This window comes from Physeter macrocephalus, chromosome 13, assembly GCF_002837175.3.
Source record: "Physeter macrocephalus isolate SW-GA chromosome 13, ASM283717v5, whole genome shotgun sequence".
Taxonomy (NCBI): Eukaryota; Metazoa; Chordata; class Mammalia; order Artiodactyla; family Physeteridae; genus Physeter; species Physeter macrocephalus.
In genome coordinates, this window is record NC_041226.1 from 69,104,716 (window position 1) to 69,118,115 (window position 13,400).

General features: G+C 37.2%; 1 protein-coding gene across 1 annotated transcript in view; it reads left to right on the plus strand.

Annotated features, from left to right (window-relative positions):
* Positions 1–556: 556 nt before the first annotated feature.
* Positions 557–13,400, plus strand: part of IPO5 (importin 5) — a 32,260-nt gene continuing 19,416 nt past the window's right edge. The window contains exons 1-8 of the mRNA XM_024123141.3: positions 557–745; positions 2,401–2,503; positions 3,896–3,992; positions 4,211–4,315; positions 6,640–6,762; positions 6,849–6,969; positions 8,752–8,839; positions 10,926–11,032. Coding sequence (XP_023978909.1) covers positions 562–745; positions 2,401–2,503; positions 3,896–3,992; positions 4,211–4,315; positions 6,640–6,762; positions 6,849–6,969; positions 8,752–8,839; positions 10,926–11,032 — 928 coding nt within the window. The 5' untranslated portion in view covers positions 557–561. The remainder of the gene's footprint in view (positions 746–2,400; positions 2,504–3,895; positions 3,993–4,210; positions 4,316–6,639; positions 6,763–6,848; positions 6,970–8,751; positions 8,840–10,925; positions 11,033–13,400) is intronic.

Genomic DNA, 13,400 nt, shown 5'->3' on the forward strand with positions numbered 1-13,400 from the left:
GAGGATTCTTAACCACTGCGCCACCAGGGAAGCCCCAGATAAATGGATTTGGTAGCTCTTTATCTAAGAGGCTAATGAAAGGGCGATGATACAGTAAGATTGGCCAGGCTGGGAGCATAAGATTAAGTAGGAAAGGTACTTTATACACTAGAATGAGAGCCAGATAGGGAAGTAAGAAAAGAGCATTTTATAGGGTTTGCGATTTATATTAAGATTTGTTTTTCTCCAAAGAATATATTTAAAATAGGAATGAAAGACAGGTTTATCATTGCTAAGATATGTGTTCCTATTCAAGATCTAATACGTTCAAGGCTTTTCCTCAGCTATAAACAAATAGCTTTTGTGTGGCATTTTCTGTACAGTAGACTAATGTGATTAGAAAGAGTTTTATGTATTTTACCTATTATTTTTTTTAAAACTCTAACAAAATGCTTTTGAAATGAATTGTAAAACTAGAATAGTAAAGTACATCAATGGCAGAGTGAATGTAGCTTGTTGGAAATTTTTTCTCCAGTAAGACACCAAGTTATTAACAGTGTTATCTATTTATAGGCTAGACAAATGGCTGCCGTTCTCCTAAGACGTCTTTTGTCCTCTGCATTTGATGAAGTCTATCCAACTCTTCCCACTGATGTTCAGAGTGCCATCAAGAGTGAGCTACTAATGATTATTCAAATGGAAACACAGTCTAGCATGAGGAAAAAAATTTGTGATATTGCCGCAGAGCTGGCCAGGAATTTGATAGGTATGTGTGCAAATACGTTTATCATTACGTTATTGAAGAAAATGAGTACATATATCTTTTTTTAAGTGGAGTCTTGGAGGAAGACTCACAAGTACTTGAGTATCATTTATTCTGTTCGAAATGAGAGTGATTATGGATTCTGCATTTAAAGCCAAAAATTACAGATGTTTGTGAAATGCAGATATAACTAGTACTTACCTGTTGATCTTCAAAACTTTCTCTGTGTGGAGAAATAATTTTCTAGTTTACTTGAGAATTGTCAGTTTTATTTTCCCCTTAATCTGTAGTTTTGAAAGCATAGTTTAACTTACAAACCTGCCACTAGAAGTAGAAATCAGTGGACTCCAGGTGGTTTTTTGCTGTTAAAGTTGTGTTTATAAATTAAGCCCATATGCTTATTATACTACTATAGTTCATTGTTAAATACCCAGAAATATTTTTAGAGGATAAGGTAAATGAAAACACTTAAAAATGGATTTTATCAGCAGCCAGAACTCTTTTTGGTCACACTAAAAACATTAATGATATAATTGGATATGCTGTGTTATTTTTTTGACAGATTCATACATGTGATTTTAAACTTGGTTCATTTAGGTGGCATTTTTAAAGGTTGAAAAGAATACCTCACTGAGATAAGGCTAACTGGGAGAATTTTGCTAGTTGTGCTTAGTAAATTATGACACAATTTTTTAATCTCCACTACTAGTAATGCAGATGTTCAATTCAACTTACTGATACAACGAATTCTTAAAAACTAATAGGAAACGTGTTAAATTTTTATATTTTAAGTAAGTTCTAAACCCACAGAAACTTGAATTTTTTTAACTAACTTGGGAAGTTCTATTTTCAAGTTTTTTAAGTGTGCAGATAGGAATTTTTATAGATTACATCATTTCTGACTCAAAATCACTTAATAATGGAAGCATTTCCAGAATGTTTCAAAGTGTTCTCTCCATAAATTTTTTTTGTCAGCACACTACTCACTTCAGAGAAGTTCAGCAAATGGGGGGGAAATTTAAAAAAAAAAATGCATAACTCATCTGTATTTTCCATAACTCTCAAGTTCTTTGTGACAGTAAAACCAGTGAGTCTCTTAACTGGTACAGTAGATTTTTGTGGTGGTTCATTTTTATCACAAAGATCACAAAAATCTATATTTTAAAATCTTGTTAAAACACAAACACATTGATAACATCCTATAGTACTTAAAACTGCACAGTGTGAGCACAGCTCTGGGATTCCCACTCCCATTCTTCAGTTTGCAAGTAATAAATATTTTGGTTTTAAGACTTGTTACCAAATATTGGCTTTGCCTGCTTTTTAAACTCTTTAATAGCAAATAGTACGTATGAAAGATTCAACCAGTCCAGTAGTCACAGTGTGCTTCCTTTTCTCCAGGTCCCACTCCTGAGAAATAACCACTGCTGATAGTCTGTGCTTATGTAACCCAGATGCACACAATTGCTTTTACTAGATTATAATGCCAGTTTATGGTAGAAGGACTTGATTTTATTGGAATTTTTGTAAAAACATAGAGCAGGTGACATTTTCTACAGCCACATATTTTGAATGAGGCTTACGAAATGAAAGGATTCACTCTTGATATTTTGAAGTTTTGATTTACACAGGTTATGCCTAGATTTCTTTCCTTTTAGATGAGGATGGCAACAACCAATGGCCTGAAGGTCTGAAGTTCCTTTTTGATTCAGTCAGCTCTCAAAATGTGGGACTGCGGGAAGCTGCCCTTCATATTTTCTGGTATACACATTGATCTAATTTTGGGGGGGAAATTTAATGTTATGAGTGCCCAAAGCACGTTTTAATTGATTATTTTAGTCTAGCTTAACTTTTTAGCCTTAAATAATGCCTTTAGATAAGCTTTGTATTTGTGTTGGAAGCAAAATTGAAAAGAACAAAGCTTTTCATTTTCCATCATGATCCTTTTTTGTATACGGGGATTCTCTGCAATTTTATTTCTTTCCTTTGTCTTTCATGATTCTGAAAAAATTTCTGGGACAGTTTCTCCTTAGGAGATTGACACAGTACCAGCTGTAGCGTTTAGAAAGCCACTTTAATAACGGCATCTGGAAGAAGAGAAAGAAAATGCTGGTGAATCCCCACTGTCTTCTGGGTCTCCTGTGACCAAGCTTTAGAGAAACATAATATTTTAATAACCTCATTTATAAGTAAATGATCTAAGTTTAGAATTAAATGATTAACTGCATTTTAAAAAATTTGGCCTACTGTACAGTTCTACTGCATTTAAAATAATATACAGTTGAATTTATAACTTATCAAGATCATATACATTTTTTTTGAGATCTACCTTTAGACTTGATATTACACCATTTTCTATTTTAGTTGTCAAGTGTATCTTTATATCAGTAGTCCAAATTGGAGAATTAAGTAAAAGTATTCAGTTTAATTATTTACCACATTTAAAGTAGAGCAGAACTTGGGCTGCCCGGATCACCAAGTCTGGGAGCAGGTGGTGAGCATGGTTATTACAGTTACCACCTGAGCCCCTGTGCTTGCTCTTGTCCCACCCTGCACTTCAGGTCAGCTTCCCCCTGAGCAGAGAGCTGGGGTGGCTGTGCACCTGGCTCACCTCTGCTCCCAGTCTGATTCCACTCTGTTTGTTTTCTGTTCACCTGACCCCAAAATAGGATTGCTTGGAAAATGGGTAGATGAAGTCCAGCCTTTAAGGATTAATGTAAACTTTTAAGTCAGTTAGACACGTAATTAGATGTTCTAGCTGACCACCTTACTAAGATACAATGTAGTTTTTTTTTTTAATAAGTGTATTTATTTTATTTATTTTTGGCTGCGTTTGGTCTTCATTGCTGTGCACGAACTTTCTCTAGTTGTGGCGAGTGGGGGCTACTCTTTGTTGCGGTGCGCGGGCTTCTCATTGCAGTGGCTTCTCTTGTTGCGGAGCACGGGCTCTAGGCGAGTGGGCTTCAGTAGTTGTGGCTCACAGGCTCAGTAGTTGTGGCGCATGGGCTTTGTTGCTCTGCGGCATGTGGGATCTTCCTGGACCAGAGCTCGAACCCATGTCCCCTGCACTGGCAGGCGGATTATTAACCACTGCGCCACCAGGGAAGCCCCTATAATGTAGTTTTTAAAGGATGCCTTGGATCATTTTTTCAGGAACTTTCCTGGAATTTTTGGAAATCAACAGCAGCACTATTTAGACGTCATCAAACGGATGTTAGTTCAGTGTATGCAAGATCAGGAACATCCATCGGTAAATAATTTCAATTCCATTAATATTAACACCTAATTTAATATAGCACCTAACTTGTGAAAGAAATCTATGTGTTTGGAGATCGTCTATGATTTTATACTTTAAAACACAGCTACTAGTTTTACTGATAAAGAAAATGTTCAACTTGAGTGAGCAAACTTGAACTTGCATATATTAAGAATTTCTCATGTTTGGCATTTTTACTCTCTTCATTTTAGATCAGGACATTATCTGCTAGAGCTACTGCTGCATTTATACTTGCAAATGAACATAATGTTGCCCTGTTCAAACATTTTGCAGACTTGTTACCCGGATTCTTACAGGTAAGAAAACAGTTTAGGGTAGGTGATAATTATATCCTTACTGGTTTTCTGTTGCTTACATTCTCATCAGAGTTCTGTAATGCATTCATTTATTCAATAAATATTTGTTGCCTACTATGTGCCAGCTGGGGATACAGCAGTGAACAAAACACGCAAATCTCTGTCCCCGCTGAGTTAATATCTTTTGTCTTTGATAGACCTTTGGTCTCTTAGTTTCAGATTTTTTCTATAAGGCAAATGATATGAGCAATTTATGCTTATTATTGAATATGTAATCACATAGGTTATTTCCATTAGAACAACCAAATAACCTATGAAATGTAATGCCCATTTGTACATAAGGAGAAACTAAGGAGAGGGTTAGAAACTTGCCCAAGGTCACAGTGTTGGTAAGTGGTGAAATCACGCACAATTGAAACCCAAATTGGACTGCAGTCCTTACTGTTAAATACAGGGCTTGTAACAGTTTGTCTTATAAAGTAAGTAGTTTATGGTTAGTTGACATTGGATTCCAAGGGTAAGTTACTATTTTAAGGACATCTGCCTCGATCAGAAAGTGAAGTGAGCTTGGGTGAGTTAGAGCAGTTCTGCTCAACCTTGTCAGTCCTCAAACCCCCTTTTATAACCAGTAGTTTATAACTTCCCATAGTCTTTCTTAAAATGAAATGCATAGTAACAATTCATGTACACATACAAGTTTTTAAAATATCAATGTATGTATGGCCTTAAGTGGATACAAAGAAGAAATAGAAAGTAATGTCTCATAAAATGGCATGCGTTTCCACGTATAAATGTTAGGGCCTGACCACAACAAAGACACAGTAGACTGGGTGATTTCTAAGTGATCTACACAAATGCAATAGCCAACAATGTGGACTGATACAGAGGTATCATCGGCGGTTCAAACACCATGATTTCTGTTACTGTTGGTGATTTGAACTGGTGATTTCCAGAAATGGTGAAGTTCTGGACAAAACAAAATATGTATTCCTTCTCAATTTATACAGTATTTACATTTTGCGGGGCGTGGGGACATCATGGTACATTAAAACCAGGCAAAAAATAATTTGTGAGTTAGGTTCTAGGTTCAGATCATTATAAATGAGTTTTTCATTTATGTAAGTGTCTGGCATAATCATGCAAGATGCATGATAAGAAAGTCAGATGAGTTTTTCCTAAGCATTTGTGTCACAGATGTGGGACATACAGTACCCCTGGCCTTTGCATTTCCTGAGTCTGTGACGACCACGAAGCACCTCCTGAGAGGAATAGTGCCCCTGCTGAGGACCAGGTTAGAGAGGATTTAGGGGAGCTAAAACTAAAGGTTCATATGTGATAGAGTTATTACCAGAACTTAGTAGAAACTTTTTTCCCCATTCTATTAAGCTGAAAAGATAGTTTAGGTCAATGACAAAACATTCTATTGTTTTAGTAGTTTATTATCTACAAGTCTTTTTTTTAAAAATTTTTATTTATTTATTTTTGGCTGCGTTGGGTCTTCGTTGCTGCGTGCGGGCTTTCTCTAGTTGCAGCGAGCAGGAGCTACTCTTCGTTGTGGTGCGCGGGCTTCTCATTGTGGTGGCTTCTCTTGTTGCAGAGCACGGGCTCTAGACACACAGGCTCAGTAGTTGTGGCTCACGGACTTAGTTACTTCGCGGCATGTGGGATCTTCCCAGACCAGGACTCGAACCTACGTCCCCTGCGTTGGCGGGTGGATTCTTAACCACTGCGCCACCAGGGAAGTCCCTTATCTACAAGTCTTGAGTTACACACTATTTAAGTCTAATTTCAGAATTTTCTTCCTCTGAGTTTAGAATAAGGTAAAATGTTAGCCAGAACTTTTAGGAGTTGTGACTCTGAAATAGGCAAAGGTAGATACAACATGCATACTTAAATTCCACAGTGACCAAACTTGACATCAAAGAGAAGTAAATCGGGTAATATTGGACACTTTAAATGTATCATAGGATCTAGTATTTACTATATGTGTGGGTATTGGAAGGACAGAGAAAAAGGGATTCCTTCTGGTTATGAAAAAATTCTTTGCCAGTCTTAAGTGTTGTTGTGGTTATTATAGTTGCACTGATTTTAATTTTTACTTAGGTTTAAATCTTTATGTGTTTCTAGTTAACAATAGGCAAAAGGAAAATATATAAGTGGTTGTAGGTAGAATATCTGCATGATGTTGATTGCTAAGTTATTACTCAGTGAAAAATAATACTAGTATTTCTTTGTTGTCTGCCTCTTGATGTTCTGGCCAATGAGGCATCATAAGTAACTCTTGAGCACAGACCTTATTTTTTTATTTATTTCACCTTTTCTAGGCTGTAAATGACTCATGCTACCAGAATGATGATTCGGTCCTAAAATCCCTTGTTGAGATTGCCGACACTGTTCCAAAGTATTTACGTCCTCATTTGGAAGCAACTTTACAGCTAAGTCTGAAGGTATATTAAATACTTAGGTAAATGTTCCGTTTCTTATTTTCCGTGAATAAACTACTAAATGTATACAAATATGTCTTTTTTTGTAGTTGTGTGGAGACACCAGCCTCAATAATATGCAACGCCAGCTTGCCCTTGAAGTAATTGTGACCCTCTCTGAGACTGCAGCTGCTATGTTAAGAAAACATACCAATATTGTTGCACAGACTAGTAAGTCAAAAGTCTTTAAGTAGTTGGTGTTACGGTGGCAAAATTGTTGGATAAGTTTGCTGAGAGTTGTGCAAGTCCACAGATTTTATTGATAGAAGGAATGTCCTTTCAAACTCAGGTGACTCTGGGGAAATGCACTTATACATTCTTAACTTCATGGACCCGACATGATGGCCATGCTCCAGCACCCTGAAACCTCAGAATAGCAGGCATGACTTATAATACCTGGAAGTAAATCGAAAGATGTACAGGACCTCTATGGGGAAAATTGGATGATGCATTGAAAGACTAATAGGAGAAGCAAATATTAGTACTCCTCAGATTAACCTAAAAATTCAATATAATTTTAGCCAGAATCACAATAGAGTTGGTCATGATAAGATTGATTCCAAAATTTGTGTGGAAGAGCATAGGGCCTGGAGTAGCCAAGACAATTTTGATGAATAAAGTTCAGATCTTGCCTATCAGCTATGACGATTTAGAGTTTGTTGATGGTGCAGGTAATAGATGAGTTGGATAGAACGAAAGGGTCCAGGAGCAGATCCACTCACATGGAGACAGATGGACTTAAAAAGATAATTCATCAGAGGTCGTTGGCACAACTGGTTATTTCTATGGGAAAAACATATCCCAACTTCAAATATCCTATGAAACCGAATTTTCGGTTGATTAAACGTGAAATAATAGATACATCTTATAAGTAAAGCTTTTAATAGTAGAAAGTGATTTATTTTTAAGACTGAGTCAGAAACCATAGATGCAAACATTACTAAATTTGTACTACAACAATTTTTTGACCATCCAAATACATCATAAGTGAAATTAAAAGATAAGCCACAGACTGAGAGAAAGTAGTTCATTGCCCACAATCAACAAAGTTTTGGTGTCCAGAAAATAGAATCTGGGAGCAGGAAGTTCGCAATAGAGGAATCTGAAATAGCTATTAAACGCTGCTCAGTCTCCCTAAATACAAATATAATTAATTGTCAAATACCAACTGTCAGAAAGTTTGACAATATCAAGTGTCGATGAAGGGTGTGGAGCAGAGAGAACTCCCAGGAGCACTTCACACCTTGTGCAATATACACAGGCCTCCTTTTGAACTTCCCGTAGGAATCAAGTTTATGCCGCCACTATGGAGAGCAGTTCAGTGGGTTTTAGTAATATTAAAGATACTTGTAACAATTTCATGCCCTGAACTCACACTTGTCAAGGAGATATGTATAAGAATCTCATCAAAGCAAATTTTGTAATCGGAAAAAAATTAGGAACAACTAAAATGTCCACCAACAGGATAGTGTGTTTATATAATGAAATGCTATGAAGTAATGCAAATGAATTCCATGTGTGTTGAGAAAAAAGCAAATTGCCAAAGGATATATATAGTGATACCATTTATTATATAAAAGTAAAATCTTGGAATAGTACTATATGTTATACATAGAGAAAACTATAGTTCAAGTGTAAAAACAGTTTGGTAATGAGAAACATTGATTTTATTATGGTGCTTGCTTCTGGTGAGGGAGGAAGAGGATGTAACAAGATTTGGAATATTTGACTTTTATCCTTAATGTTACTTCTTAAAAAGAACAAGATCTAAAGCCAGTGTGATAAAAAAGGTAAAAATGTAACCAGATTTGGGGAGAACAGGCAAATAATTTTTTTGTTTTACTGTTAGAGGCAAAGCCGATCCTTTGTTTTTTACTTAAAATTGTTAGTACATGGTGATATTGACAAAATTAAAGAGACAGTCTTTGGGTATGAAATAATTATTTTCTTTAGTTCCTCAGATGTTAGCCATGATGGTTGACCTTGAAGAGGATGAGGACTGGGCAAATGCGGATGAACTAGAAGATGATGATTTTGACAGGTAATCACACAGACCAAAAACCATGAAGGTTCCTTGACAGGATAGAGCAAGGTCAGGTGGCAGCGAGAGCTTAGGATTACAAGGCCTATCTCTTCCCCACACTGTATTCCGTAAATCCGAAGTTAAACTTTTAAGTTTGGAATATGGGACATTTAGGCTTTCTCTGTTGTGTGTTTCTCTGTACCAAATTTTGTAAATACTTATCTTTAATAAAGTAGCTATCTTTATTACCCTGTTTTACTCTAAATTTTCTTCCAAGAATTTTTTAATAGTATCTTCTAAAATATATATAAAGAAGCTTTATTGTGATAAATGCCTTTAAATGCATAGACCTTAACTTAGAATAGTTGTTTCAGCAAATCCCCTGTATTTTCCCCAAGTAATGCAATTTATGTTTAGGATAGAGAGGAGGCAATGATGGTGAGGTTGATACACTGGGTGACAGTAACACTGAAATTACTATTTTACTTGTTTCAACTTAGTAGGTACCCATGAATACAGATTCCTGTGGAAAAGTCAATCAGAATTTATATTCACTGTGAAGTAGTGATAATGGCTCCTTACATATATGAAACATAGCACCTCAGAGCAGCTATTTTAATTTGATGCCTTCAGTGGTCCTAAAGAGTATAGTATCATATTATAGATGCAGAAATGGAGAGGGCGGATTGAGTGATCTGTCCAGGGTTGTATAGCCAGTTAGTAGACTGGGTTTAATACCATTTCTCTTACTCTTCCCAGTGCATCATACTGCCTTACCTCCTTTTCTTAAAAAGAACTGAAATTATTTCCCCGAAAGACTGGTAGTTGGTGTAAGCTACTATAACAGATATTAGATAGAATTAGACATTCGATTTACAGAATATATGGTGTCTTTTTGAAACTTAATCCTATTATTAAAAATGACTGACTTTTGGCCCAAATACTCTTTAGAAGTATGAAAATAATCCCTGACTGGAAATCATCAAATAGGGCTGAAGAGAAGACTGGGCTCCAATCAGGTTTTCTTGCCCTGGTTCAGTTACTGTTATGTGCTGCTACCTGGCTTAATTTGCCCTATAAAAGGCACTTAAATTTATATGGTGTATGAAGCTATTTTTTTTCCGGACTGGGTGAATAGATTTTATCTGTGAGTAAATAGGACGTAAATATATTTTCAAGGTCAGTTTAAGTCTATAAGAACCTGTTCTGAAGGTCATAGTTTCATCTTTCTGGTCTTGCCTTCACACAGAACAGTTAAAGATTATGCACATGACAAACTCATTGCTGATCTTGCAGTTCTAAAACAGAATAAATGTGCAAAGGCTTATATGCCCAAATTTTTCTTCAGTTTTCAGGGAAAAAAACTAGAATTGACTTTCCCCAATGCATAGTTTTTTGCAATGCAGATTGCACCCCTTAAAGATGAATAAGCTCACAGTGAGGAAAAAATCACATACAGGCTCAGTACTTTTTTCAGTTTTCTATGTTCTCCCCACTGATAAGTTTGAAGAATATGTTTCCAGGAAATGAGATACACAAGGCTCTCTCTGCTGAACACTCTGCTTACCCCTCTGAGTCTTGAAAGTGTCAGAAGCTAAGTTTTAACTAGTGAGTGGTGTGTGGGGGGAGAGTAGGAAAAGGCTTGAAAGATCAGATTCAGACTTTTAAACCACAATGAGGCATGATAAAAATTTTATCCCCCCTCGTTTTTTATTTTTTGCTGTTTTTTTTTTGCGGTACGCGGGCCTCTCACTGTTGTGGCCTCTCCCGTTGCGGAGCACAGGCTCCGGACGCGCAGGCTCAGCGGCCATGGCTCACGGGCCCAGCCGCTCTGCGGCATGTGGGATCCTCCCGGACCAGGGCACGAACCCGTGTCCCCTGCATCGGCAGGTGGACTCTCAACCACTGCACCACCAGGGAAGCCCCCCGCTCTTTTTTAAACTCTAGGGTTTTTAACCCACAGCTTCACTACATGTATTAGAGAGACCACTTGAATTAATTCTTCTTCAGTCTCAGTTTAATAACATGTTTAGAAATATGTCCGTGCAGTGTCCTATTGTGTATTTTGCTTATGTCGCAATTATATCATTTTGTTTGTGTGTAGCAATGCAGTTGCTGGTGAGAGTGCTTTAGACCGAATGGCTTGTGGACTTGGTGGAAAGCTCGTCCTGCCGATGATCAAGGAACATATTATGCAGATGCTTCAGAATCGTAAGCTGTTATCTCTTTCAAATGCTAGAATAGTGGAGTGTGGCTTTCCAAATCTTAAACTCTAACAAATGTAGACTGTGTCTAAAAGTCAGTCTTTGCCTTTTTATATTCTATGTTTAACCTAATTCTCATATTGATAAAATCCTATTCAGTCATCTTTAGAACCACTCAGTCTTACAGTAAAGAATATTTTTTCCTCAATACTGCAAGTATTATTCAATTCTCCTTCCCCAGAATGGGCTTCAGTATATGAGGAAAAATTAAAAATTCTAAGGAAAATTGACAGATTTACTCCCTAGCCAGAAATACCTAAATTTGAATTTAAAGCACCATTATTTGAATGTTTATGAAGTATGCACGTGTTTGATTCCCAGTCTTCCTTCATCTAATATCTTTTATTTTTTAAAAAAATACCTACCTCTAGAGGAGAAGCTACTTCTGTATTTCTCCTTTTATATTCTTAGCAAATATTTGGTCATTTGGTAGCCTTGTACCTGTAATTTGTATCAGTAACAAAAGTTGTTGTTTTTGTCCTTTTAATTACGAAGTTAACGTGCTTGACGTTTTTTAAAAATTCAGGTACAGAAATGTATGAACTGAAAGTACCTTAACTTAGATTCACGGGTGGCCACTGTTAACAGTCCTCTGAGACTTGAGTCTCTGACCTCATTTATGCACACGTGCAATTGTGTTTAACGTGAATATAGCATACAGATCCCATGCTTCCGCTCCACAGTGTATCATATCACCACACGATGGCTTCCCTTTCGTTTAACAGCCACGTAGCATTCCACAATTCCCCATTAAACCGTAATAGTTCTGTTGATAACAAATAATGCTACTGCATACACTCTTCTACAGAAATCCTGGCTTACATGTATGAACATGTGTATCTATAACATGTGTTACAAGAGACAGACTTGAGGGTCAAACCACTGATTTGGGATCTTAAAGTAGTGAAATGGAATCACAGAATACCGGCTTCACATGAAAGTGAATTTTTGAGAACTCCAGCCCTTAGCCTTTTCCTAGGTCCTCCTTATCCTGTAAGATTCTTATTTATCCTAAAAAGGCATGGTCTAAAACCGTTATCCCTTTTTAATGATGTGATTTTACATCTGGGTCTTGAATAATAGTTTTTCCTTTTTTTACTCCCTAAATTTTGAGGGTTTTTTCCCCAAACGGATAGAGACAGTCAACATCACAGGTTGCTCAACCTATAAAAGCTACTAGACAGCATCTAGCTTTTCCATTTTTAAGATGAAGAAAGTAAAGCCCAGAGACATGAAAGGTTACACACGGTCACCCAGCTATCAGTGTTTCACCACTGCTTAATGCCATTCTTCAAATACGTTGTGGAACTGCTTGTGATTTGTAGTTAAAGAATTTAAGTTCCTGCTACAGCGTAACTAGCTGGCTGCAGAAACCTTCACATGTATGGCAATGAACGCTTAATAAAGATTTGTTACTCTTAAACGTATGGCTTTGAGCAAGTCTGGACCTTTGTTTCCTTGTCTGTTAAAAAATTTAAAAAAATAGGAAAGTGATGCTTGCCCTACACCCAGGTTTGGAGTTAGGATCCAAAGGTGTATTTAATACTTCATGTGAACAGGGCTTTAAAACGATGCGTATTTTCTAGTAACTTACTGTATACCCCACTTTATTTTAAAAATAGTTTTATTGTTTTTTCTTTAAATGGTACACACCAATTTTTTTTATTTTTTATTTATCTTATTTATTTATTTTTGGCTGCATTGGGTCTTCGTTGCTGCACGCGGGCTTTCTCTAGTTGTGGTGAGCGGGGGCTACTTGTCGTTGCGTATGTGGGCTTCTTATTGCGGTGGCTTCTCTTGTTGCAGAGCACAGGCTCTAGGTGCGCGGGCTCAGTAGTTGTGGCTCACGGGCTCCAGAGTGCAGGCTCAGTAGTTGTGGCGCGTGGGCTTAGTTGCTCCGCGACATGTGGGATCCTCCCGGACCAGGCCTTGAACCCATGTCCCCTGCATTGGCAGGCAGATTTCTTTTTTTTTTTTCTTTTTAACATCTTTATTAGAGTATAATTGCTTTACAGTGGTGTGTCAGTTTCTGCTTTATAACAAAGTGAATCAGTTATACATATACATATGTCCCATATCTCTTCCCTCTTGCATCTCCCTCCCTCCCACCCTCCCTATCCCACCCCTCTAGGTGGTCACAAAGCACCGAGCTGATTGAGCTGATCTCCCTGTGCTATGCAGCTGCTTCCCACTAGCTATCTATTTTACGTTTGGTAGTGTATATATGTCCATGCCACTCTCACTTTGTGCCAGCTTACCCTTCCCCCTCCCCGTATCCTCAAGTCCATTCTCTAGTAGGTCTGCATCTTTATTCC